This window comes from Carcharodon carcharias, chromosome 3 (genome assembly GCF_017639515.1).
Source record: "Carcharodon carcharias isolate sCarCar2 chromosome 3, sCarCar2.pri, whole genome shotgun sequence".
NCBI lineage: Eukaryota > Metazoa > Chordata > Chondrichthyes > Lamniformes > Lamnidae > Carcharodon > Carcharodon carcharias.
In genome coordinates, this window is record NC_054469.1 from 230,068,545 (window position 1) to 230,096,518 (window position 27,974).

The 27,974-nt window shown below is 42.3% G+C and overlaps 1 protein-coding gene across 13 annotated transcripts in view; it reads right to left on the bottom strand.

Annotated features, from left to right (window-relative positions):
- Positions 1-27,974, bottom strand: part of fars2 (phenylalanyl-tRNA synthetase 2, mitochondrial) — a 509,243-nt gene that overhangs the window by 158,254 nt on the left and 323,015 nt on the right. For all 13 annotated transcript variants that reach the window (XM_041183492.1, XM_041183490.1, XM_041183493.1 and 10 more), the window contains one exon: positions 16,683-16,843. In XM_041183492.1, coding sequence (XP_041039426.1) covers positions 16,683-16,843 — 161 coding nt within the window. The remainder of the gene's footprint in view (positions 1-16,682; positions 16,844-27,974) is intronic.

Below are 27,974 nucleotides of genomic sequence, written 5' to 3' on the forward strand. Positions count from 1 at the left end.
AGGAAGAAAAATTAATGCTCAAGATGTGCTGGCTGTTCTGCAACAAGTAGCAGTGGAACAACACAAGTCAATCCAACAGAGCTGGAAAATGGAGGAGGATGGCATGATCAAATGTGCCAAATGCCTTGGAAAGTTTAATTAATTATTACATATTGCAGTCACAATAATCGTTAGGTGGCCCGGTAAGTTACATTGATGAGAGGAAGAAATTACAGATAGATGTAGACAGACTAAGTGAGTAGGCAAAATGATAGGAGATGAAATTCAACGTGAAGAAGTGTCATGAAATTCTCTTTTGATCTGAGAAAGACAATTGGAGTATTTTCACGAAGGTGAAAGATTAATGTGTGTCCACACAGACAACTCACTAAAAGCCAATGCACAGGTACAAAGTGTAATTAAAAAGACTAATTGAATGTTGGCTTTTATCTCAAGGGGAGTTGAAATTCAAAAGTGGGGGAGCAATGCTTCAATTGTACAGAACCTTGTTCAGAGCCCATCGAGAGTAGAGTAAAAGAATCATAGAGGTCTACAGTACAGGAAAAGGCCCTATGGCCCATCGAGTCTGCGCCAGTCAAACAAGTACCTAACTGTTCTAATCTCACTTTCCAGCACTAGACCCATAGCCTTGTATCCCATGGCATCGCAAGTGCACATCCAAATACTTCTTAAATGTTATGAGGGTTTCTGCCTCTACCACCCTTTCAGGCAGTGAGTCCCAGATTCCCACCGTCCTCTGGGTGAAAAAATTTTTCCTCACATCCCCTCTAAATCTCCTGCCCCTTACCTTAAGTCTGTGCCCCCTGGCTATTGATCCCTCCACCAAGGGGAAAAGTTCCTTCCTGTCTATCCTATCTTTGCCCCTCATAATTTTATACACCTCAATCATGTCCCCCCTCAATTTCCTCTGCTCCAAGGAAAATAACCCCAGTCTATCCAATCTCTCCTCATAACTAAAGCTCTCCAGCCCAGGCAACATCCTGGTAAATCTCCTCTGCACTCTCGCTAGTACAATCACATCCTTCCGAGAATGCGGATTCCAGAACTGCATGCAATATTCTAGCTGTGGCCTAACCAGCTTTTTATACAGTTCCAGCATAACCTCCCTGCTTTTATATTCTATGCCTTGGCTAATAAAGGCAAGTATCCCCTGTGCCTTCTTAACCACCTTATCTACCTGTCTCACTAACTTAAGTGACCAGTGGACATGTACACCAAGGTCCCTCTGATCCTCGGTACTTCCCACGGTACTACCATTCATCGTCTGTTTCCATGCCTTGTTTGCCTGCCCAAGTGCATCACATCACACTTATCCAGATTAAATTCCATTTGCCACTGATCAACCCATCTGACCAGCCCGCCTATATCCTCCTGTAATCTAAAAGCTATCCTCCTCACCATTTACCACCCCATCAATTTTCGTGTCATCTGTGAACTTACTGATCAACCCTCCTACATTCAAGTCTAAATCGTTTATATATACCATAAACAGTAAGGGACCCAACACCGATACCTGGACACAGGCATCCAGTCACAAAAACACCCCTCGGCCATCACCCTCAGTTTCCTGCCACACGGCCAATTCTGGATCCAATTTGCCAAATTGTCTTGGATCCCAAGAGCTCTTAACTTCATCATCAGTCTCACATGCGGGACCTTATCAAAAGCCTTGCTGAAGTTCAAGTAGACTACATTAAATGCATTGCCCTCATCTGCATACCTGGTCACCTCTTCGAAATATTCAATCAAATTGGTCAGACACGACCTCCCCTTAACAAAACCATGCTGATTGTCCTTGATTAATCCCTGCCTCTCCAAGTGTAGATTAGTTCTTTCCCTCAGAATTGCTTCCAATAGTTTCCCCACCACTGAGGTTAGGCTGACTGGCCTGTAGTACTCTGGTTTATCCCTTCCTCCCTTCTTGAATAACTGTACCACATTGGCTGTCCTCCAGTCCTCTGGCACCTCTCCTGTGGCCAGATAGGTATTAAAAGTTATTGCCAGCACCCCTGCTATCTCCTCCCTTGCCTCACTCAAAAGCCCGGGATACATTTTATCCGGGCCTGGAGATTTATCTACTTTTAAGCCTGCCAGACCACTTAGACCCTCCTCCCTTTCTAATGTTAATTTCTTTAATTATATCACAGTCCTTCTGCCTGATTTCCAGACCCATGTTGTCCCTCTCACTTGTGAACACCGACACAAAGTATTCATTTAGAACCCTACCTGCGTCTTCCGGCTCCACACACAAATTACCACAATGGTCCATAATGGGCCTTATTCTTTCCCTAGTTGTGCTCTTACTCTTAATGTACTTGTAAAATAACTTTGGATTTTACTTTACTTTACCTGCCAATGTTTTTTCATGCAGTACTGTGTTTAGTTTTGAGCATCAACACCTCAGGAACGATATAACAACTTATATTTATATAGTATTTTTAATGTAATAAAACACCTCAAGGTGCATAATGGGAGCATTATGAAACAAAATATGACACCAAGCCACATAAGGAGATATTAGGTCAGATGACCTAAAGCTTGGTCAAAGAGGGTGTTTTAAGGAACATCTTAAAGGAGCAAAGTTAGGGCAGGAATTCCAGAGCTTAAAGCCTAAACAACTGAAGGCATGGCCAACAATGGTGGGACAGTTAAATTCTGGGATGCTCAAGAGGCCAGAATTAGACAGGCGCAGATATCTCAGAGGTTTGTGGGGCAAGAGGAAGTTATATAGATCGATAGCAGTGAATTGACAGACGGATTTGAAAACAAGGATGAAAATCTTAGAATCAAGATGTTGCTTGGCTGGGTGTCAATGTAGGACAGTGAGCACATGGGTGATGGGTGAATGGGCCTTGGTGTGAGTTAAGAACATGGGTGGCAGAGTTTTGGATGATCTCAAGTTTACTTAGGATAGAATGTGGGAGACTAGCCAGAAGAGCATTGAAATAGACAAGTCTAAAGATAACAAAGGCATGAATGAGGTTGTCATCTCAGGATCAAATATGAAACCAAGATTGCGAACAGTTTGGCTAGGTCTCAGGCACTTATTGAGGATGCAGTTGGTAGCTGGGAAATGGAGTTTGTAGCATGGACTGAAAACTATGGCATCAGTCTTCCCAATATTTAATTAATATTTTACTTTGGTATTGGAAAGATTACAGAGAAAACTTAGAAGAATGATGCTAAGGCTGGGTTAAATTATGAGAACAAGTTGAATAAACTTGGCTTCTAACCCCTTGATTTAAGAAGGTTGAGGAATGATCCATTCAAAGTCATTAAGATGATTAAGGGATCTGACACAGTAGATATAGAGAACTTATTTCCTTTGGTGTGGAAATCTAGAACAAGAGACTTGTAATTCAACCTGGGACATTTAGGAGTAAAATGAGGAAGCACCTCTATGCAAAGGGTAGTGGAAATTGAGAACTCTCTCCCCCAAAGGGCTTTGAATGAAGGTCAACTGAAATTTTCAAGACTAAATCAATAGATTTTTGGTAGGTAAGTCTATCAAAGGATTTGGAACAAAATGGATTTGAAGTACAGATTAGCCATGATCCATCTGAATAATGGAACAGATTTGACTCAAGGGGATGAAGAACCAGCTTCTTGTACAGGAGGGTATCTGTGGAGGTATGCCCCAGCAAAATTCAGCACTTTCAGAAGAGAAGGGGAGAAACCAGAATTGGGGGTGAGGTCAGGGGGGAGAGAGTGGGAAACATTTGATAAAATATGTGTTGAAAAAAGCCCAAAATAATGAATTGTTGGGGAATAAGAGAAATACTTAGAAAAATGGATTAAAGAGTTTAATACCCACTAGGCTATGAGAAAAGCTCTGGTCAAATACTTGGTATATAATCATTAGAAAGCATAAATCTTTCCACAATTATTTTAAATGTTTAATTAGGACAAGAGTATATCTCGTGAAGAAAGGTCAAATATCTGCTTAAACAGAAGAAGACAATGACAACCCTGAGAAAAACGTTGAATAAATATTAATCTTGGTTTGTTTAAACCCTTGATTGAAGTATGGGCAATTATTATTAGCCTAATGAAATAGGTACTAGTACAGACCGATGGAAAGAAGACAAATATTATCAAACCATTTAAAGTGAAATAAATGTTTTCTTAATTAGAAGGAAAAGTAGATACCATGAAAACCCAACATGGCTATACTGAAGCATGCATGCGTCTTAGCTTAGTATCAATTGTATTGAAGAAGAATGCTGCTAATGCAGCTGCTGAATCTATCTGAGATAGTTGGAAAATAAATGTCTGCAGATTCACCACCCAGCACAGCTTACTGTGCTCCCAAATATCAAAGTCTCTGTTTTGATGTAATACATACAACTTACCCTGTTTTGAACAGATATGTAGAAGAGATGACAATGAGATCTATATGAGCCTGGAAGGACCAGATTGTGTGAATCAATTAGGTAGTCTGAGTAAGGGGGGGGAGGTGGGGGAGAAGAAGTTCATGGGTACTAAAGTATGTTGAGCAGATGGTATTCATAGATCTCTTATTCAGTACTTAAACCAAGAATTCTGATAATGTCATAAGTGTGGCATTTCAGGAAGGATTTTGAATTTTATTGCTCTATCAATTGTACTATAATACTCACTACTGTCAATAAAGAGAACACTTTCATCCTTATTACTGTCAGTGAATAGAGCACTTTAATCCCGCCCATGTCTTTATTTGAAGTATCTTCCTTAAAGATTTGGTCTGTCACTTTCAAAAATCTTGCTATCAATGCTTGAAGACAAACACAACAGAAAGGTATATCTTGCAACAATCTCAATAACTGGTCTTGGAGCCGATTTAAATTTCTAACTTCTAGTAAATCTAAATATGAAAATCATGAAATTTTAGCAGTTACCATCTTATGGAATTAAGCATTAGCTAAGATCACATTCCTTGCTTCTGATACTTCCCAACTTGCCAATTCTCAAATACATTTACATTTACAGACTGTCATTTGGAATGATGGAAAAGCAGACTAACAATGTCACAAATTATTTAAAATATGCTATTTTCAGAACATTAACTGAGGCAGTTCTGGGGAAGAACATCCTAATTCCCATAACTGAATAAATTATGCGAATAAAAGACTATGAATAAGAAAATATTATTCAATCATCTGCAATTCCACGGTAGTGGTCTACAGTTTAGTCTAAAGTACACCTGTGCATTATGTAGTGTGTGATGCATCATGACACAGGATCTATTGTGTGCTAATTGAAGTATATCATATTCTATATTCTGAGCAACCTGTATTTTTTACATCTGCATATTTTGTAACCGTGCAAATTACAACACAATTTTGTTCGGTGATTTCTCTAAGCTTTCAGTAAAGAGTAACGGTGGAGTTTTCCAGGCAGAAAATGGCAGCAAAAATTACTAATTTCACAAGGCTATTCCCTACATCCTAGTGATGGCTAAAATACCTTCAACACTATATTGGCCTTGGATAATTTCCAGACATTCTGGGTGGCAATTTTAAATAGACATCAGGCCCCTTGCATGAGGAAGCCTAATAACTGTTTAAGGACCCCTCAGCAACATTGCTCAGTGCTGAGCACAGCAGTTGTTGAGCTTGCTCCTCTCAGCTTTTGGTGGGACTGTCAAAGCCAAAAAAATCTTGATGTCTTTGATGATGCCAAAAGCATGTGGGACTGAGTTGGCCCTTTCCTTCTGGCAGTTTGGTCCTGATAGGGAGCCCCAGCTAGCTGCATCATTTCAACCTTTGCCTGGGCAGGCTGTAGTCTCCTACATGTCTTTTGCATGTTGCTCTAAAGGGAAGGCTGAATATTTGGCATGTGCCACTGTCTTAAGAGGCAGAAACTTCATGATAGCTGACTTCATCTATCTCCATTCCATTGATCCCAGGATGGACCCATCTATTCTTTTATCAACAGGATAGCTAGTCTGTCATTGCTTTTCAGATCCTGAAAGCCTGAGAGACAGCAGTCTGCATACTGGCCCTAAGTGTCTGAAAGCTGATATAGAGGATTGAGTCTAATCTGGCCCCACTGCCACCAAGCTGACAGTTTGGTCCAGATTTTCACTGAGTTGAGATGGCTCAGGAGGCCTTAAAAAATGATGGGCAGGATCCAGATGCTGAAGTCTTGCCTCCATTTTCAGCACATCACATTTTTACCGATGGGGGTGGGTGGGGGGGGCTGTGTGAATCACACAGGCAGGAAACCCAAATGCTGAAGGGCTATTTGATTTGACTGTTGAGTATAAACATACCCAATTTTCTTTGCCCCAACAGATTTAACCCCCCAGTGTGAGAACAACAATTTTATGGAGGAGGACCTTTATAATTGAAAAAAAAAGCAGTCTGCAGCTTTCAGAAACCTGCTGCTGGAGTGCACTGATTGACAGGCCATCCGGTGTAGCTTAGTAAAAGCATTAGCCACCTGTTTTTGCAATTTCAATAGACTTCATTGCTCAGATTTCCCGAGAATGAACGCCTAACTGAGTTTCCAAAGGATCAGAACTACTTATCTCAGCAGGGGACTGTGTTCATAATTTGATGATGTTATTAAAGGATTATCTGTCCTTGATGTGGTAAATGAAATAGATGTTTGTTTTTAAAATAGATTGACCACTTGAGGGGATTTAATCATTTTTGAATGGGTTTTATGAATGAGAGTTTTGTTCAGTGTGAAGTGTGTTTGAGTGAGAGCTCTATTAAATTGTTAGGGGTTTAATTTTTTTCACGTCCGTTTCAAAGACATGGTTCCTGAAGCTCACCCATAGTGGATATTTGGTGAATGGCTATGGAGGAGACATAGGGCATGAAGAAGGCATGAGGGATATGGAGGTGGCATTGGGAATATGAGGTGCAGGGGTAATATGAGGAGGCATGGAGGGACATAGGGAATATGAGGGGGCAGGAAGCATGGATGGGTCATGGAGGTGGGTGGGGGTTGAGGAGATGTGAGGGGTGAGGACTGGAAGGTCTAACAGTCTTTGATACAACTGGGCTTGTCCAAAAAAAAACAAGGTGGGCCTTTGAAACAGCCCGTCTCAGCAGTTGCATGCCTCCGGGCTATCTCTGAACTGCCTCTGGAGGCGGCAGAACCGACTTCATTCTGGCCCATCACCCCAGAGCAAAAATATGGCGGGTGGGACCTTTTTAAAGGCGATAGATCTGCCAAGTTGGGAAATTTCCCAACTCAGCCTTCCTGCCTCATCAAAAATCCAGCCCTTTGTGTCCAATGGAGGAGGAAATACTAATGATCCTGGCTACATCTCATATATGAGTCTATTACAGATTCCAATTAAACTGTCACATCCTCCACTAATTCTTCCAAAATGGAGAAAGATTTATTCTGGAACAAAGTCCCTGAAAGGGTGATGGAGGCAGGTTCGATCAAGGTATTCAAAAGGGAATTGTCTGTCATATAAAAATAAAGAATGTGCAAGGTTATGGGGTTAAGACAGGGGAGTGGGATTAGGTAGAATGTTCTTTCAGCAAGCCGGTGCAGACTCAATGGGCCGAATGGGCTCCTTCTGTATGTAAAGATTCTGTGATTCCCTGATGTCACTACAAATGAGGAATGTACACTCCAGTCACAACTGCATTCAGCCACCATTTCTCCCTCTTCCAATTGCCTCCCACCAACCCCTCAGGACTCTTCATCTGACCTTGCCAGTCAGTAGATCTTGGTATCTTTTGGGACTAGGGAACAACTTCTGGGGAAGCACATGGTGCCTGCAGTTCCACAATAATTGCACAAATAAGGCTGTCAGATCAATTTCCCAAGTCCTGCCATTATCCAATTTAGGTGCGTATGATGTCCTTTGAATCGTTTTTGCATCCTGATTCAGGTGCAATCCAATTTCCAGATCACAAACCTTTAGCAACAGGAACGTAAATCAGTCCCACTTGTCTACCTTCTGAACATAATCTTCAATTCCTCTTCTCTTCAGAAACGTATTCGGTTGTCTCTTGTATATATCTTTACTCTCTGATTAGCTTTCGCTAGTAACTTGTTCTATAATTGTATTAGCTCCTGGGTGAAAAGTTCTGCCTGACCTTTCTCATATACCTAAGGTACTAATTTTGTACATGTAATATCCTGGTAATTGAATGTATCACCATTGTGAACAAATTCATCTGTTTTAATTGTGTTCTTTCCTTTCATAATCTTAAAGACTTCAGTTAGATCAGCTCAAAAATCTCTTTTTCAGAAAAGAATGAGATCAAGGTGCCTAAATTTCCCTCAGAATTGAACATCCCATTGCTCAGAACAAGTATAGCCTCAAGCACACTAATACCCTTTCACAGAGCACAGAACTGCACAGAGCATTTCAAATAGAATATGACCAATGTTTTGTAAATTTGTCACCAAGCTACTTCAAATATCTCTCCGGTTTTTTTTTGCATTTAAACATACAAGGAAAAAATTCATCAGTTAAGTCTCATGGCCTTTTTGCAAGCAACCACTAACAGGAATACCATCTTCAAATTGCCAATTTGAAAATATATTACAGAATCAGTGTGTCATAGCAAAAGATATTTAGACTGGCACTGAGACAAATTATTAAAATGAGCTATTTTCAGAGTATCATGAGAAGCTTCACTGGACTGAATGGAGAATGAAATTAGTCCAAGTCCCTGAATTAATTATGCAAATGAGAATAACAAAAGTTTAGTTGACAACTTAACACAGTCTGCCTGTTAACATGCTTTCCCCATTACACACAGAATTGGTCTAAAACAAACTAAATACACAAAATATTATTAATGCATTAAATAAACACTTTGTTCTCAGAAGAAAGACTGATAAAATCTGATAAAAACAAAATTTGAAATAAAGAAAAAAATAGATCAAGAAATAAAATCAGATAGAGGAAAAAGTAAACTGAGAGAAGGACAAAAACACATTTGAATATATTATCATATTTAGCAGATCATTTATGGGTTTAGGGCTAGTTGGGGAGGATGGAGGAAGGTGTGGAACAGCTGGTTCAGAGAATAGATGTGGCTAGGCTGTGTATGATCAAGCTGCAATAGCATCACCACAGTGACAGGTGCTTGTGTCAAAACTTCAGATTTCAGCAAAGCACATTGAAGCTGCTTCTGCTCTATCTCAACATCCAGTAATAAATTGAAAATTTCCAGGAAAAAATAAAAACACTGTTACTCTACTAATGGAACTCTCCCTCAGGCAGTGTCATCGCCTGTGATGCTGCTTCTTCTACACTAAAGATCATGAGAAAAAACAGGTACCCATTTGATCCCCATACCAACTTCTTCTCTGGTTGTAGGAAATAACTGACCTTGCTGTGATTTTGTCTGATTCCATCTTGTTGTTCTCATCTAATAATAAACAGGAAATAGATGGCACAGTGGATTAAGCACTGAACCTATTGCAGAAGAGTGGGATGAAAGTTTCCCTCTCTGTGGTGGCTTTAAGAGCCCAAAAAGAGATGTGTTTGAGCAGTTTCAACCCAGTTTTGAGAAAATAGCACAAAATAGCCGATAATTTAGTACAAATTGCCCACCTCACTCAGAAAAGTTGCAAGGACAAGAAATGCAAAAAATGGAAGAGTTCACTCTGGTGCTCATCTGAGGATGAATTTATGGAGAACAGGAGAAAATATATTCCGTATTTGACTATGTCATATCTGATCTTAAGAGTCCCATTCCTCAAAATGGGTATTCCTCAACTTCAGGAGAAAAAAACACAAACCTTTAGAATTTGGAAAGGCTGAAATCAAAGAACAGAAAGCTTTGTTTACTTGCTCAAAGCCAAACTACCAACTAAAAAATAAAATTCTGGAAATTATTTACAAACTACAATATGGCAATTCATGGATACAAGTATATGCAAAGATCACCTTAAAATGAAGAAAGGGTAAGATAATCATGCAAAATATACTTAAAGCTCAGTTTCATCTGACTTTTTACTTTTGGTTAACACTGCCTTAGATACGTAGGAGGAGGAATGGCAAGTTTAATTACATAGAATGTACCCAGCATAAAAACAGGCCATTCATCCCCACTGGTCCATTCCTGTGCTATTGCTCCACACAAGTCTCCTATCATCCCTTGCACATAACCCTATCAGCATCACCTTTGATTCCTTTCTCGCTCATGCGTTTACCCAGCTTCTCCTTAAATGCTTCAATGCTATTCACCTCAATGGCTGCGTAAAGTTCTGATTTAAATTGTCTGTGAATATGAAAGGGATCAATTTAAAGCAGACCTGCCTTTTAAATTACAAAAAAACTGCGGATGCTGGAAATCAAAAACAATTGTTGGTGACATCTTTTGATGATCTGCTTCTATCACTGCTTGTTTGTCCCTACAACCACACCAACCCCCTCCACTTCTCTCTCTCTCTTTCCGCCCCCCCCCCCAACACACCTTAAATTAACTTATATTTCAACTCTTTCTTGGACTCGAACTCAAGTTCTGTCGAAGGGTCATGAGGACTCGAAACGTCAACTCTTTTCTTCTCCGCCGATGCTGCCAGACCTGCTGAGTTTTTCCAGGTAATTCTGTTTTTGTTTCTGCCTTTTAAATTGTTAACTATATCTCTGAAGAGTCACATACCTTTTCAGAAATGACCACAACAAACTGCACCAAAATCTACATTTGTTTCTCCTTTATTTGTATAAATCATGCAGTGTGTCATCCTGCAGCCACCTACTGCCAGTTTAATTCCCTAGTGATTCTTGATTACTGTCTTGGCAATCACTCAGATAATGGTGTACGAGTGTAGTCTAATGCAATGGGTGATTGGGAAGGGTTTTGGCTCCAACATTAACTTGGATATAACCTCAGGTGCCTTTCAGTTTGTAAGACACGTTCCTCTAAGTCAGAAGGTTGTGGGTTCAAGTCCCACTCCAGGACTTGAACACAAAAATCAAGGTTGACACTCTATTGCAGTACTGAGGGAATGTTGCACTGTTGGAGGTGCTGTCTCTGAGGCCCCATCTGCCCTCTCAAATGGTATAATAGAAACCATGGCACTATTCTGAAAAAGAGCAGGGGAGTTATCCCCAGTGTCATGTCCAACATTTATCCCTCAAATAACAGCATATAAAACAGATTATCTGGTCATTATCACATTGCTAGGAGCTTGCTGTGCACAAACTGGCTGCTACATTAAAGCAGTGATTATACTTCAAAAGTATTTAATTGACTGTAAAGTGCTCTGGGATGTCCACTAGCTGTGAAAAGCTGTATATAAATGCAAGTCTTTCTTTTCTCTTTAGAAAAAAATCAGTTCAATTAGAAATGTGAAATCAGTGGTATTGTGAAGCCTAACTTTGATTTGGTTACATTCCATCATAACTTGTCACTCAGGTCACTGCGGAATCTCCCATTCTGAAAGAACATCCCCACTCTGCACGACATGTTATAACCATTACAATTTGCCCTCATGCAGTGTTCTCCTGACATCATTTTCAAAACTGTTTCTCATGGTGCTTAAGTTAAAGTTTGAAAAAGAAATGCCAAGTTTCCACATGGACATGTCTGACTGAATGCGCACTGAGGCTCGTCAGTCGGAGAACTGGAGGGGGACCCCTCTCAGTTCCATGAGAGAGCCCCGATGGAATCAAGTGCCTTCCAGCCACGTAAGTGGCCATCATCAGGCCTTCCCTGCATTGGGGTCCCCAGCAGCGAAAATCCCACCCGCAGAGAGCTGCCAGCTGGCAGGGAGCAGTAGCAGCTGGCGGCAATGTACTCAACAGGGGCCCAGGAGCATCATGGGTTCCCAGACCAGTTATGAATGAAGGCAGCATGGGGATGGGGATCACTGGATGGGGACTGTGGGGTGAAGGTTGCAGGAGAGTGGGGACAGGGAGTCGGAGGCAAGAGCAGTGGGGTGGCTTTCAGAAGGCACCCTCTTGCCCAATGCCGAGTCTCTTGATCCTGATAACGAGGCCCCACTCCTCCCACCACCCTAAACCTGGGAAGCCACTCACAAGCCCAAAAAGTTTTCCTGGCAGCCTTCTGAGGGCGCGGGAAAGCCAAAAGATCTCCATTTAATCCCTGAGCAACTGCCAAATTGTGGTGGGCTAAGGGATAATGGGTGTCCATTGGCTCATTAATGAGCCTAATTGACATCCTTCCTGCCACCAGCCCAGAATTCCCCCTTCTGCCCTCCGACTTAAGCGGGAGGAGATTTTGCCACCACCAGGAGACTGACACGGGCCTGGCCGCCATGCTTCCCGTCACAATGGGTTGCATTAAATCCAGCCCTGTGTAACTAGGGCAATTCCACAAACCTCTCTCAGCGATTCCACAATCTGAATCTGGATTTTAAAACAAGTCTCCATTTAACTTGGGGGAGGTGATAGCATAGTGCTATTATCACTTGACTAGTATTCCAGAGACCCAGGGTAATACTCTGGGGATCTAGGTTCAAAACCTACCACAGCAGACAGTGAAATTTGAATTTAATAAAAATCTGGAATTAAAAATCTCTGGTGATGACCACGAAACCATTGCCTATTGTTGTAAAAACCCATCTGGTTCACTAATGTCCTTGAAGCTGAGAATGTTTTGCAATGTTTAGTGATCATTTAAGACTGAAATGAGTGAGGTATTTCTTTACTCAGGATTGTGAATATTTGGAATTCTCTGGTCTAGGAGGACAGCGGATGCTCAGTCATTGAATATATTCAAGGCTGAGGTTGATAGATTTTTGGGTGCTAAGAGAATTACGAGATAAGGGGATTGGTCAAGAAAGTGGAGTTGAAGTAGTCATGATATTATTGAATGATGGAGCAGACTCAAGGGACCATATGGCCTGTGCCTCCTCCCTATTTCTTATATTCTTTTAAATATCCTTCCAATAATTAAATATTATTGGAATTTAAAGCTAGTCTCAGGAATGGTGACTGTGAAACTATCATTGATTATTGTAAAAACCCATTTGGTTCAATAATGCCTTTAGAGAAGGAAATCTGCTGTCTTTACAATGTCTGGCCTACATCTGACTCCAGACCCACAACAATGTGGCTGACTCTTAAATATCCGTTGAAATGGCCAGTCAGTTCAAGGGCAATTAGGGACTAGCAAATGTTAGGTTTGATAAAAATGAATAAGGTATCAATTAACTCGTACCTTTGCTAAGCTTTCAGAGCAAGCTTCAATGATGGTAAGCTGTCCAGTTTTAAAGGCTAAAATAATAAATATGATGGAAAATTTGCAATAGTCTTGTAGTGTCAGACTACCAAGATACTAATTGAGTCACTAAATTTCAAACCTTAAAGCTTGTTCAGTTAGTCATTTTCATTATCATTATTTGTTACAATAAATATGCTGTTTGATCTAAGGACAAAAGTAGAGAAGACAACAGAAAGACAAATGGGCACTTGTGTGTTAGACTACAAATGGGGTCACTTTATGAGTAGTTAACTCAGCTGTGTACCTATAATGAAGTTAAATTTTATCTCGGATATTACTGAATGCTGATCCCCTATGTCTCAGGCTGGATATGTTATCAAATTTCACTATTAGAACTAAATTTGAGTACTAGGACTAAATTTCAGGAAAATGATGGTACTGCACCATTCAACCATGATTTGCAGAGTGAAACCAATATTTATCAAATTCTTGCTTCTAATGGGTAAAAGTAGACAGTCTGGTAATGTTAAAACTTCTAACCTTGGGTACATTAACACAATCTTCAGATAGAACATTTTCAATAATTTAAATTACTTCCACTTTCCATATTGCATTCCTAAAATACATGCTCCATGTCACACAGATTCCAATATTGCTATGTAGAGAAACTATCCCTAAGTATAGCGTTTTTTTGTGATTATTTAATCTGTAGGCCAACCCTCCCCACTCCAGCTAATATGTAAAGTACTGACAGGACGAAGCTTCATTTAAATGCAAAAATAGGTTACCTAATGTAGCTGAAGCTTCAAAGTTAATATTTTGTTTTTATTTCGAAGTTAATCTTTCTCAAATCAGCTTTTAGCAAAACATGGATTTTTAACAACAACTGTTTTCATTTCATTTGAAATTGACAAACTCATTTGTTACTAAGATCAAAGGTCAGTGGCAACGAACCATGCACAAGAAAACCCACGGCTATTTTTTTTATATATACAATTAATCTTTCTGACTATATTGTTTTTGAGCAGTCATTCTGTTGCTTTCAAGAAACCACCTGTTTGATAGATTTTTGATGAGGCAATCAAAGTTCCTCAACTTGCATGTATGGCAATTCACAAAAAACACAGGCAGCTGTAGTCTTGGTCGTACTTTGACAAAGATAGTTTTTGACTGTTTGTAGGCCTAGGTTCCTCCATTAATTTTCCATAAATTTATACTTGTTTTCTACGGATTCAAGTTTACAACTATTATTGCATTAAAAATGTCCAAAAAACTTGGAACCATCAATAGAAACATAATAAATAAGAAGGAATGAAACAAGTGAAAGAGTAATGTTTCATTTGCAAGAGATACACAATGGAAATCAGTGCCCAGACTTGCCCAGGTGGCTTGAAGAGCATGAGCCATGCAATTTTTTATATGTGCAAATTCAGCAGGGTGTACAAAATTGTGAAAATTGCCCTTGTATTGTAGAAATGACATACCAGATTCTTAGTTAACAGTGACTCTCACCGTTCTCTGCTAATTTAGGCAGACTATACTAAGCTGACTACACTACAAAAAAGTTGGAATTTTTTTGATGCTTTGATGTCCATACACTTAGCTTCCACTATTTAATCATGCGTGTATGCATGGGTACACAAGAATGGCTTCAATTATTTACTGAGATTATTAGGACTCAGAACTCTATGGTGAACATTTAGAAATTGATAGTAAAGGTGAACTAGCTTTTACTAGATAAAATTCGTCTAGCTCAAGTAAACAGTGGACCATGATTTGTGGTTTCTTATATTATACAATCAATGAAACAGAATGATACAATGTTTGAAACTATTCAATCCTACTGCATCCACCTGTTTTACATTGGTGTGATATTGAACAGAACAGCCCCTTGAATTGGGGAAATGCAAAGCTCTATTCCTCTCCAAGGTTATTTTCGCTACGACTTCTAAAATGGTACTTGAGATGCAATTAAAAAATATGAACTTGAAAATCAAGGTGAAGACAGGGCTAGAGTGGGATGGCATGTCAGAGCCTCAATTTGCTTTGCCATTGAGTGACAACATACAGGTTTACCCATGCACTGAGCTGAGTTCTCAATCATGTAAGTGTGGGAGAGTCCTGAGCAAAAGTCAAGTTCTGCCCACAGAGGGGGAGAGATTCAGAGACAGATTTTACTGCCTTATCAGGCTGTCCAATAATTGTTTATACACCAAATGGATGTAGCCATGTGATTTTCTGCCTTCCTGCATTGGCTGAGAATGACACACCAGGAAAAATGAAAGGGAGAAATATGGAACAGAGGGACCTGGGTGCATATGTGCATGGATCATTGAAGGTGGCAGGACAGGTGGAGAGAGCAGTTAATAAAGCATACAGTATCCTGGGCTTTATTCATAGAGGTGTAGAGTACAGAGCAAGGAGGTTATGCTGAGCTTATATAAGACATTAGTTAGGCCTCAGCTGGAGTATTGTGTACAATTCCTCTACACTAGAGGAAGGATGTGAATGCATTTGACAGAGTGCAGAAGAGGTTTACAAGAATGGTTCCAGGAATCAGAAATGTCAGGTATGAAGACAGACTGGAGAGGTTGAGGCTGTTCTTCTTGGAGGTGAGAAGGCTAAGAGGTGATTTGATAAAGATCGAGGAGGCTGGATAGAGTATACAGGGATTAGCTGTTCCCATTCGTAAAAGGATTGTAAATGAGAGGGGACAGATTTCAAGTGATTTGTGAAAGAAGCAAGTGTGATATGAGAAAAAACTTTTTCATACAGCAAGTGGTTTGAGTCTGGAATGCACTGCCTGGAAGTGTGGTGGAGGCAGGTTCAATCGAGGCATTCAAGAGGTCATTAGATGATTACTTGAATAGAAACAATGTGCAAGGGTACGGGAAAATGGCAGGAGAATGGCTCTAAGTCATAATGCTTATTTAGAGAGCTGATGCAGACATGATGGGCCAAATGGCCTCCTCCTGCGCTGTAATAATTCTGCAATTCTGTATAAAAAAGTGAATACGAAGCAGCAGCCCACTTTACATCACTCAATTTTTATTTTCAATTTTCAAAATTGAAATTGGAAAGAAAAATTGAGAGAGGTGTACAAGGGGCTGGAAATTCACTATCACCGATTTTACAATATTACACAAAGTCAAAGTTACTCTCCTCCTGAATCAACCTGCTTTTTGCTCTCGTACGTCCTTGGTTTAAGTGCCTGTTAAACAGCAGGTTAAGTAGTGATCTGCAAGTTGCTTTTCACTGTGATAGTTTCATTCTCACTGGGTCAATATCTTGCAACTCTCCACCTAATTGCACTGTGAAAACACCAACCCTAAGGACTTCAGCGGTTCCAACAATACTGTGAGCTAAGGAAGGGCAATGAAAGCCTGTGTCACCAATATCCTAAGAACAAATGTTTAAAATTGCAAAAATTAACAACAACAAGCAGAGAATTGGCTAAAAAATCATAACTGATTAAGCATAAACATTGATAACTTATGGTACAACACCTCTGTTATGAATTGTTGATGCATGCAATTTAACCTAATACAGTATTAAGAAAAATATAAATGAGAGTAAAGTAACCTGAAATGTGACTTTCTGGTCAATGTGAGTAACCTGGAACTGTTTGGAGAATCGTTCGTCTTCACTCCAGAACAAACGGATGTCTGGTATTCCATACAAAATCATCGCTAGCCGTTCGAGCCCCAGGCCAAAAGCATATCCAATCCTGTCTTGAGCACCAGCTGCAATCAGAATCAGAAAGAAACAAAGGCCTTGTGAACATTAACGACAAAACATCCAGTCACCTTTCAGGCTACTTACCAAGTATAAGGCACAATCTTGCCAATAACTTATCAGCTGATGGATCTAAAGCATGAGTAGGCAAAGGGCAAGATGAAGTATATAATCTGTACCAGTCTTCATTACACACAGCAACATAAACATGTTTGACAAGAGGCTTTAATTATTTATAACAGATATAATAATGTGGCTCTATCATCTGGCCTGACACCATTTACTTGGATATGTTACTTCATTCTGTTTAACCCAAGAGGGTCAGAATTTATTGCTTGTCAGGCGGCCATGTGCCTGACCCGAATGAGCATAAAATGATGCCCGATGATGTGGGGCGAGGGCCCCAATGTCATCGTGCACTTGTGCGATATTTCAGTCGGTGGGCACGCAAGTTCGGCAGTACACCCGCCGACAATTAAAAGGCCCATTAGTGCCATTAAAGTAATAATTAAGTTCAATTTTTCACTGCCTGTCCAACCTTATGGTTGGCAGGTAGGCGAAAAGGCCGAGCGGACTTTGGATTTTTAAGGAAACCTCATCCATGTGCAAATAAAAATTAAGCAAAAATGCTTAAATTTCATTTGTGACATGCCCCTGCTCATGTGAGAGAGTCACATGAGGGGACTTTCTTTTTATGTTTTACAATTCTTCATTTTTCATTTTCAAAACTCTTCAACTCCCTGAGGCAACTCGCCCTACTCCACCCCCCCCGCCAACACACACACACAGGCAGCGCTGAGTGCTGTAGCATGTGTTTCACACTGGACAGGCTTTAATTGGCCTGCAATCGCAGACGCAGCCCGATAGCAGTGGCAATCGGCTTCTTGACTGCTCCCATTCGCCCTCACCCCTGCTCAGTCTGCCCGATGAGGGCAAAATCCTGGACATTGACTTTTCTGTGATTCATTTAAAGTTAGTTTTGTCAACAATTATTAAACTTTTTTTAAGAAAAGAAAATCATCTGAGGAAGCATTCAGTAAGCAGAGCTGTATTTTATTTCAATTATTTTTATGTGACTTTGTAGCAGTTTGTTACAACTGAGTGGCTGGCTAGGCCATTTCAGAGGGCATTTAAAAAGTCAACCACATTGCTGTGGGCCTGGAGCATGTGTAAGCTAGACCAGGTAAGGAATTAGGATGGCATTACCATCACTGAATCCCCCACTATCAACATCCTGGGGGTTACCATTGACCAGAAACTGAACTGGACTAGCCATATAAATACTGTGGCTACAAGAGCAGGTCAGAGTCTAGAAATCATGCAATGAGTAACCTACCTCCTGTCTTCCCAAAGTCTGTCCACCATCTACAAGGCACAAGTCAGGAGTGTGATGGAATACTCTCCACTTGCCTGGATGAGTGCAGCTCCCACAACACTCAAGAAGCTTGACACCATCCAGGACAAAGCAGCCCGCGTGATTGGTACCACATCCACGAACATTACTCCCTCCACCACAAACACACAGTGGCAGCAGTGCGTACCATCTACAAGGTGCACTGCAGGAATTCACCAAAATCCTTCGACAGCACCTTCCAAATCCACGACTACTACCATCTAGAAGGACAAGGGCAGCAGATAGATGGGAACACCATCACCTGGAAGTTCCCCTCCAAGTCACTCACCATCCTGACTTGGAAATATATCACCGTTCCTTCACTGTCGCTGGGTCAAAATCCTGGAACTCCCTCCCTAACAGCACTGTGGGTGTACCAACACCACATGGACTGCAGCGATTCAAGAAGGCAGCTCACCACTACCTTCTCAGGGGCAATAAATGCTGGCCCAGCCAGTGAAGCCCACATCCAATGAATGAATACTTTAAAAAAAAAATTATGTCTCTCTATATGAAATGTTTTGCAATAATGTTAGCAATTAACTTTAATGTATAATGAGGAGAAAGGAACAAATTTTATCTCATTAACCCATCAAAAATAAGTTGTTCCCATGACATAGTGAGGCTCGTTAATGAGTAGCTGATACTTACACATCAACTAGGCTCTGCACTTCTGCCCTGCATTAGCAAATCTCAGCTGAGGCAGCAGCTGAGACACTACAACTGACTTCAACATTGCTGGGTTGGGAAGTGTGAAGTTAGGTATGGGGTCTCTATTCTTAATTATTATTACTTAGAAAATTACAGCACAAGAACAGCCATTCAACCCAACAGGTCCATGCCAGTGCTTACGCGCCACACGAACCTCTTCCCAATCGCCATCTCACCCTAAAAACATATCCTTTTATTCCTTTTCCCCTCATGTGTTTATTAACATTTCCCTTCAATGCAGTTGTGATATTCATCTCAATCACTCCATGTGCTGTTGAGTTTTGCATTCTCACAATTCTTGAGAGTAGAACTTTCTCCTGAGCTCCTTATTGGATTTATTAGACTGAAGAAGCATATCCATGACAAGGGCTAGAGAATAGAAAAATACGTGTAACCACCCTAGAGTTGACATGGGTTAAAGGTCAAGTAAGGCTTAGTGAAGCACACAGTTGGTAAAAACAGAGACTTGCTTTAGACTTTGCACAGATGTACAGACACTATCACCACGTGATAATAAAAGGCTGAAAAACAAAAGGCCAGTATAACAGATTAAAAAACTTTAATTACATCAGATGCCAGGACATGAATCCTAGACTGATGTAGACAGCTGATAGCTTTAGTTAAACCAGCTGCAAGGACAGGGTGATAATACATGAAGGATGAACTGATAGTAACGCCTGAGAAGACACAAGATGTGTGAAGGACCTTAATAACCACCCGTGTAACCAAGGTGGAGGAGGTGGGGATAAGAATAGTTGGTGCTCTGTGTTTTCAACATTTTAGCCTGATAATATTGATGAGTTGCGAGCAAAGATGTAACGTGAAAAGTATACAAGTTACGAGGCTTTGTAATTACGGCAGAGTACCTCTGGATGGACTCAGAGGGCTCTCCATGCATACGCCAGTAACAAGCTTTAATAAACCGTCTTGTTCGAGAATTCAAACAACGGACGTCCTGAGTTGTTTGTCCTGACCTGAGTCCCGGTCTGAGCCGTGGTTAAGAGTGCAGTTGCCCCACGCGAAAGCCAGATCAACCAGGGGTCTCGGAGAAGGAGGTTGAATCCCGCCTACAAACTGGCGCTGCAAGCAGGGTGCACGCAGTAGCAACCAGCAGCAACGTGGAAGGTACTGATAGGGTGATTATTGGTTTTGTTTTACCATGAGAGCCTAGTCAGAACACCCGGCTGTTGTGTAGCATGTAAGGTATAGCACAAAAGAAACCGAAAATAAAAGTCGGGAGTAGACCAGAACGGGATTCTACAAACAATGACACTTGCACTATAAAAATAGTATAGAAAGAGGAGTCGGGAGGTGGGATCCTGGAGGAGACCATAACCCGGACCCTTATAGGACTCGCCTGGAAGGAAGCGTGCACCACCGGGCGGGGGGAGAATGAAGCGCGAGGCGAGGACAGTAAAAAGGGGCAACGGACGGTCGTTAGAGTATGGCCGAGAAGGGCAACTAGTATGGGGGAGAATCCTAGGTGGAGACCAGGTTCCATTATACAAGAAGTTGTTAAACACAGCCGAAAATTAATTAGATGAATGATGGAAAAGGGGTATAATCCCGAGGCCAGTGAGGCAGAACAAAAGGCTTGGTGGGCCGGACAGACAAAGGGCAAATAAGAAAAGAGGGTAGTAATTTTGGCAGCCCTCACGAAAAATAGAATTAAAGAAGAGGCTAGTCAGGCAAGAGTGGCCGTCCTAAATTGGAACAAACAGCAAGCAGACAGTTAGCCAAGAGGGCGAATGATATCTGGAGGGGTAGCAGCTGTGAGGCCTTGGGCCCCTCCACTGGGGAATGGCCCCAATCAGGATCACAAGGAAATCACAGCGAGGGGTAGTCACCGACGTAGTGATAGAAGAGCTCCGACTGCAACAGAAAATGAGCTACGCCCTCTAAAAAGACAGGATTTGAATGGGTCCTTTTGGGTCAAAATGGATGAGTTAAGGGAGGCACACAATTTGACCTTAGATGATGTAAGGGTAATACTGTGAGCCCAGATGCCGAGAGGGCTGTGGGTAAATTTGCCCCAGAGGTACCAAGACAGGACCTGGATTCGGCAAGTAGGCAATACCACAGAACAGGACTTTGAGAGAATGAAAAGGGCGGTGAGGAGGGCCCTGGGAAGGAGTGAGGCTAACTGGACCAAGGTGACTCTGACAGTGCAAGAACCAAAGGAAAAAGTGGAGGAATATGCGGAACGTAAGTTCCAGGCTTATGTCCATGAAAGGGGAATAAATAACCCCGAGAGAGATGAAAAGGATACTGGACCTGGGACTCCCAATAGGAAACAATTTCAGGGAAATAATTACTTGGGCTATGAAGGCTGAGGCTAACGCAAAGCAGGAGAAAGCCCATGTGAGTGGAGTAACCGCCTCCACAGGAGGCAGGGGAGTAAAATGTTTTGTATGCGATAAAGAAGGATACTGTGCTTGGGACTGTAAAAGTAAGCCCGGAGCCAAGGCTACTGCAAAGTGTGACAATTGCAAAAAGCATAAGAAAGAGGACTGCTGGGCGAAGGGCAGAGATAAAAAAGGAAAAGGGCCCAGACAGGGACAGGGAGATAGGATGGCCGCCCCCAGTATCCCGGCAGCAGGGACTGTGATCCAGATAATTGCAGAAATTTTTAGGGCATTGACAGGTACTGGCCCTCGATAGTGGTAGTAATGAGGATCCAAGGATATTTGTGAGTGCGCTGTCAGGGGGCTGGCAGTGCAACATGCTTGTAGATACAGGAGCCTCTATCCCTATCACAAATGAAGATGTACCAGTAACCAATAAAACTATACTATTCCAGGGAGTCGTAGGAGGCGCTAGGAGTACAGCACTAAGTGAGGAATTAGGCCTGACAATAACAGGAATAATCAGGCAGGTTAGGATCTGGGTATGTAAAATGAATGAGGGGAGCATATTAGGGATAGACCTATTGGAAATGTTTGGAGCCATAGCAGACACTCGAGAGTCGAGGGTAAGGGTGGAGGAAACCCTTTAGGAAAAACTGTTGGAGAAGAAACATCAGGGATATGATATGCCATGTAACCCCCGCCACCTCAATATGGAAGGTGAATAATAGTTGGGAAAGACTGGCTGCTTTGCTACCCCTTGTCTGGGCACAGTCAAAACAGGATTGTGGGCTGTTGAATGTCCAACCAGTGGTTGTGACAGGTAAAGTGCATCCGCCTCATAGGCAATATCCGATAAAGCCAGAGGCCAGAGAGGCATTTAAACAAACTGTTGATGACTTAGAAAGGCAAGTAGTGGAAAGAAAAACCGTATCCACAACGAATTCCCCGATCTGGCCAGTCAGGAAATCAGATGGGTCTTATGGACTTACTATAGACTATACAGCCCTGAACAAATATGCCAATAGGGAACTCCCGATAGTGGCAAACCCAACGATCATCCTGAATGAGCTCCAAAATGACCATAAGATATTCACAGTACTAGACATAGCTAATGGGTTTTGGTCAATCCTAGTGCACCCCGAACATCAGGACAAGTTTGCATTCACGATAGGCAATGAACGGTACACCTGGACCAGACTGCCGCAAGAATTCCATAACAGCCCAGCCATATTCCATAAGGCTATGGCAAAGTTTTAGGAGAGGTTAGCAAGGGTGAAAGTGCCATCCTACAGTACTTGGGTGACATACTAATAGCCTGCCCAGGTAAGGAAGAACATGAAAGGGCACTGAAGGAAATGCTGCTTGCAATTTGGAGGGCTGGACTAAAGATCAACCCTAAAAAAGCGCAGTTGGGGAAGGGAGAAGATATATATCTGGGGCACATAATTAGCCAAGGTACTAAAAGTATTCCCCAAGAGAGGCTTAAGACCATTCTGAACATGCCCTACCCAGTTACAGTCAAGGGAGTGAGGCAAGTGTTAGGATTATTTAATTACTGCAGAACATTTGTAGAGGGCTATGCGGAAAAGGTAGAACACCTACAGGAACTGACCAAAGGTGGGAAACCATGGAGAGAATAGAGCAGGGAAAGGAACAGGAGGGTGCCTTTGACAAGACGAAACGGGTCTTGGCATCAGCCTCAGCGCTGGGATTGCCAGATGCCAGATTACAATTCCACATCCACTGTCAAGGTGATGGTGAATTTAATACTGCTGTAGTAATGCAAAGACGTGGAGACAGATACAGACCGGTGGGATACTATTCGTCTAAAGTAGACCCAGTAGCCAGAGGGGTACATAGGTGTGTGTGAGCTCTCAATTGTGCCACGTGGACAGTGGAGGTATCTGAACCCATAACAATGATGGGCAAGGTTATATTGCATTCATCACATAGTTTAGTGCAGCTACTGGAAGCAGGGAAAATAAGGTCAGCGTTGGATAGCAGAAGGGTTAAGTGGGAAGCGGCACTATTGCCAGGAGATAAGCACCTCGAAGTAGTGAAGGATAGCCGGGAAAACCCCGCAGGATATATGGTGACAAATGGTGGGGAACATGAATGTGTAGAGGAAGTCGAAGAGGGAGAATGGGGAAGGATCTCCGAGCTCCCTCTCAAAGGATGGAGTTCTGGAGTTTTGGGTGGATGGATCCAGGAAGTATGTAGATGGAGTACCCCGCACTGCCTGGGCAGTGCTTGGGAAAAAGGGTGAGTTGATGGCCGGAGGACGTCTGGGCAGAGGCGACTCAGCCCAGGTGGCCGAGCTAGGGGCATTAACCAAAGCCCTTGAAATAGCAGAAGGACAAAGGGTGACAGTGTATACAGATAGCAGGTATGCTTTTGGGGTAGTACATGATTATATGGTAGCGTGGGCCCGCAGAGGATACAAAACCTCCACGGGTGGTAATATACAACATTTATTAAGAATCAAAGCACTGGTGGAAGCAGCCGACAAGCCAAGGGAGGTGGCAGTAGTCAAGGTAAAGGCACATAAGAAAATTAGTAATAGAGAGCAACAGGGGAATGCCCGGCTGATGAGGCAGCCAAGCGAATGATACATGAGGGGGAGTTGGAATTAGTGGCCGTGGTTGGGAAACCGCGGAAGCCAAGTGAGGAAGACATAAATGTGCAACAAATGCAGGATGCAGCCTCAAGTGAGGAAAAGAGCGAATGGGAAAGGCAGGGGCTAGAGAAACCCCTGGAGGAATTTGGAGGTACGAGTATCAGGTGGTCGTACCTAAGAGTTTAAGACAGTGCCTAATTGAAGTATACCATGGAGTTGGACATCAGGGTAGGAATAAGATGTGGGCACTGATACAGAAATGCTGGTGGTGGCCAGGCATGGGAAGGGACATAGTGAAGTTTTGTCAAAGGTGTGTAATATGCGCACAAGTGGAACCAGAGAAACCCATCAAGATTAAAATGGGACATCAACTCCCACCCAGCGAACCCTGGGAAAAGGTGCAGATGGAATTTATAGGGCCCCTGTCTGCTGCCAGGGGAAAACATTACTGTCTGGTACTAATAGACCAATTTACCAGGTGGGTGGAAGCTTTCCCGACAAAAGACTGCACAGCTGGAACTGTGGCTAAGATATTAGCAGAAGAGGTGGTCCCTAGATGGGGGGTGCCGGTACAGATAGATTCAGACCAGGGGACGCGTTTTACCAGGAGGGTAATCAAGGAAGCATGTGCCCTGCTAGGGTTAAGGCCATATTCCCTACCACCCCCAGAGCTCAGAGATGGTAGAGAGGATGAACACGACATTAAAAAATAGTCTAACCAAGGCAACGATGGAAACTGGGAGTAAATGGGTGGCTCTACTCCCCGCCATCTTAATGAGGCAAAGGAAAGCACCTGGTAGGGGAACAGGACTGAGCCCCTTCGAGATTGTGACAGATCAACCAATGCAACTACCAGAGGACCTTATTACAGGAGGACCAGAATTGGACTGTTCCAAAGGAATGGTCTTCAATAATGTAAGGGAGCTAGCTAAACAACTACACATCCTACGAGGAACGATAAAGGATCAGCAGAAAATTAAAGATTGGGAAAACGAAGCCAAAATTGAGGACAAAAACGTGCCCGAGGTAGATACTAAGGTAATGGTAAAACGCCCTCCAGTGACTGGAGGAATGGCGCTCTGATGGGATGGGCCTTATGATATCAGCGTCAAGGGACATACCTGTGCCTTGGTAGATGAGAAAGGGCAAGGGAAATGGAGACATTGGACACAGTTAAGACTAGCTTGGAGCCGTTTTGCTGCTTTATATTTTACAGGTGTATAATCATCAGCTTAGCATGGGGGGCCCCTACAGCATCTCACAACACAGAGCACACAGGACGAATGGAGCTGCCACCGATCAAGGTGATGGTGAAGGAGATTGTACCACAGGACAAGGTTGCATGTACAATGATGTAACGTGGGTGCGACAGGATACCAGCAGTAGCGTGACCGGACCAGGGCTCCGGTTTAACACCACCCGAGGAACAGACGGAAGTTGTAAGGGCAATGAAGTATATATGAATAACAGTGGTAGCACTGCCTTTACAGTAAATTGCACGATGGGAAACTTTTTGGTCATGCGTACACATATAAATGATAGTAGCTGGAAATCTGTAGGTAATGCAACAATGGGGTGCATAACCACGGAAAGCACAGCTGTAACAGTCACACCTGAGGGGAACAGGGTGGGCTTATGCTCGCAACAATGGAGCATAATGTGTAATGGGGAAATGGGCCTCAAATGTAACAACACCGCAAAAGGGTCACGGACTTCCCCGTTGACAGAATCCCATAACGAGAGGGGTTTGAACTGTAACAGATCAATGGTGAAAATTAAAATAGGTAATAGAACCTGGAGCACCCCCACTCCTCAGATGACAGCGCCTGCAGCAACAGCAGGATCAACGACCACCCCAAAACCCCCGGAGTGTCTTAAAAATGGGACGGAGGTAGTACCCTTAAATATAGGTTTAGTAGTGATCCCAGAGGAAGAAGAGGTGATTACTGTACCAGGGTATACCCATGTAAAGATAGTAATTGATCTGACAGGACTCAGTATGCCAGAATGGTGCCACCACAAACTGAAAGACATACATACCAAATTGTTACGGGAGGAGGTCAACCTGAAGGGGTTGCAATTGGAGGTTGAGGCAGAGCAGTCGATAAACACTACTATTATAACCCCTACCCGAAGGCGACGTAAGGGGGCGGCTTCAGGGAGGAAGCGTAGAAGAAGGGGAATTTTAGAAGTAGCAGGGATAGGTAATGCAGCTGGAACAGCTACTGTGAACTCTAGATATAGGAACTCTGCAGATCGAGATTGATAAATTAAAAGCCCATATGAAGCAGATAGTCCAGGATGGATATGGCAGCTTAAACCAATATCTGGTTACAGTTAACCGATTGATTAACAGGCAAGAAAGCGAAAAAAAGAATGAAACACAGGATGCTGTATGCATCCTGTATGGGTCCTGGGTTTTGGCTCGAGTAGACAAGAATTTGCTGCAACAAGAATCATCAGGTACCAGATAGGATAGGTGAGAAAACCTTACAAAGGTGGGCCCTGGTGCCATCTCAAGGAAGCGTCAACATTAGAGACATCTCTCTGGTCACCAGAGTACCCCACTTCAAGGGGGGGGGGGGGGCGGCAAAAATGGAGGAACAATAATTTGGGGTATAATCTTACATATACCTAAAGCCAGGAACGATAGGCTAAGATCCAAGTTATACTGAGTCAAAAACATGGGATGGGTAAAGGAGAAAGTGTGGATAAGGACCCCAGAAGTGGGCAGTAAGAATGAACAAAGCGACGAAAGGGTTAAGGCGGGAGCAATGTCATCAATCCGAGAATATCTGGTTGTGCCCAGATTATACTGTAATTAATGAAGAATTGTGTTGCCTTAATCACTGGGATAATTTTTCGATACACGTAGACCAAACTAAGCATAATGGTTCACAGTTTGGAAGGACCCATAACACTACTCATTATTATATTGTAACCCGAGGAGCGTTTTAAGTTGTTGAACTCAATATTCAGTCCGGAAAGCTGTAAAGTGCCTAGTCGGAAGATGAAGTGCTGTTCCTCCAGTTTGCATTGAAGAGTCATATGGACTCGAAACGTTAACTGTGTTCCTCTCTGCAGATGCTGTCAGACCTGCTGAGTTTTTCCAGGTATTTTTATTTTTGTTTTTTATTATATTGTAACCACTGGTTTGAACTATACTTTCTGGAATAAGCCTTGTATTTTGCCGAGTTTTAATGTGATAATTAAGGGTCCCATGGAAAGGCTACCCTTTGGGAGCAACATCCTAGAACCACTACAAGAGGACACAATTGTTCAGGCCAATGCAACGATATGATGAACTGATAGCAACACAGAAATATATAACTTTGTGCACCGTGCCCTACCCACAATTCCCCCTATCGATGCTAACTGGAACCAACTCATCACAGAAGCAACCAACATAATCCACAAACGGAATGATGTTGAGCGGAAGATTTGGACCAATCAGGACAGAGCTAATGAACATTTAAGGAAAAACTATTATGGTACTTATTTGGGACTGGGATATGAACGTGAATGTGCACCCATGGTTGAGAATCCTCTCACTTGTACTGGTTGTAATCCAAGCACTGAAAATAGTTATATTAATTGCAATTATGGATTGCTTTAAGAGGAACATCAGGAGATGGCAAAGGGAATGGTACGCTATGGACATGGTGGAATTAAGACGACCATTACTATGTAGAGGGCAAGGAAATGCAGTAAATGAGGGAAAAATCTAAGGCAATATGAACTATATATAATTGTGGCCTGCATGGGCAGAGCCATGGGCCAACAGGGGGGACTAAAGAAGCATATCCACGACAAGGGCTAGAGAATAGAAAAATACATGTAACCACCCTAGAGTTGACATGGGTTAAAGGTCAAGTAAGGCTTAGTGAAGCACACAGTTGATAAAAACAGAGACTTGCTTTAGACTTTGCACAGATGTACAGACACAATCACCACGTGATAATAAAAGGCTGAAAAACAAAAGGCCAGTATAGCAGATTAAAAAACTTTAATTACATCAGATGCCAGGACATGAATCCTAGACTGATGTAGACATCTGATAGCTTTAGTTA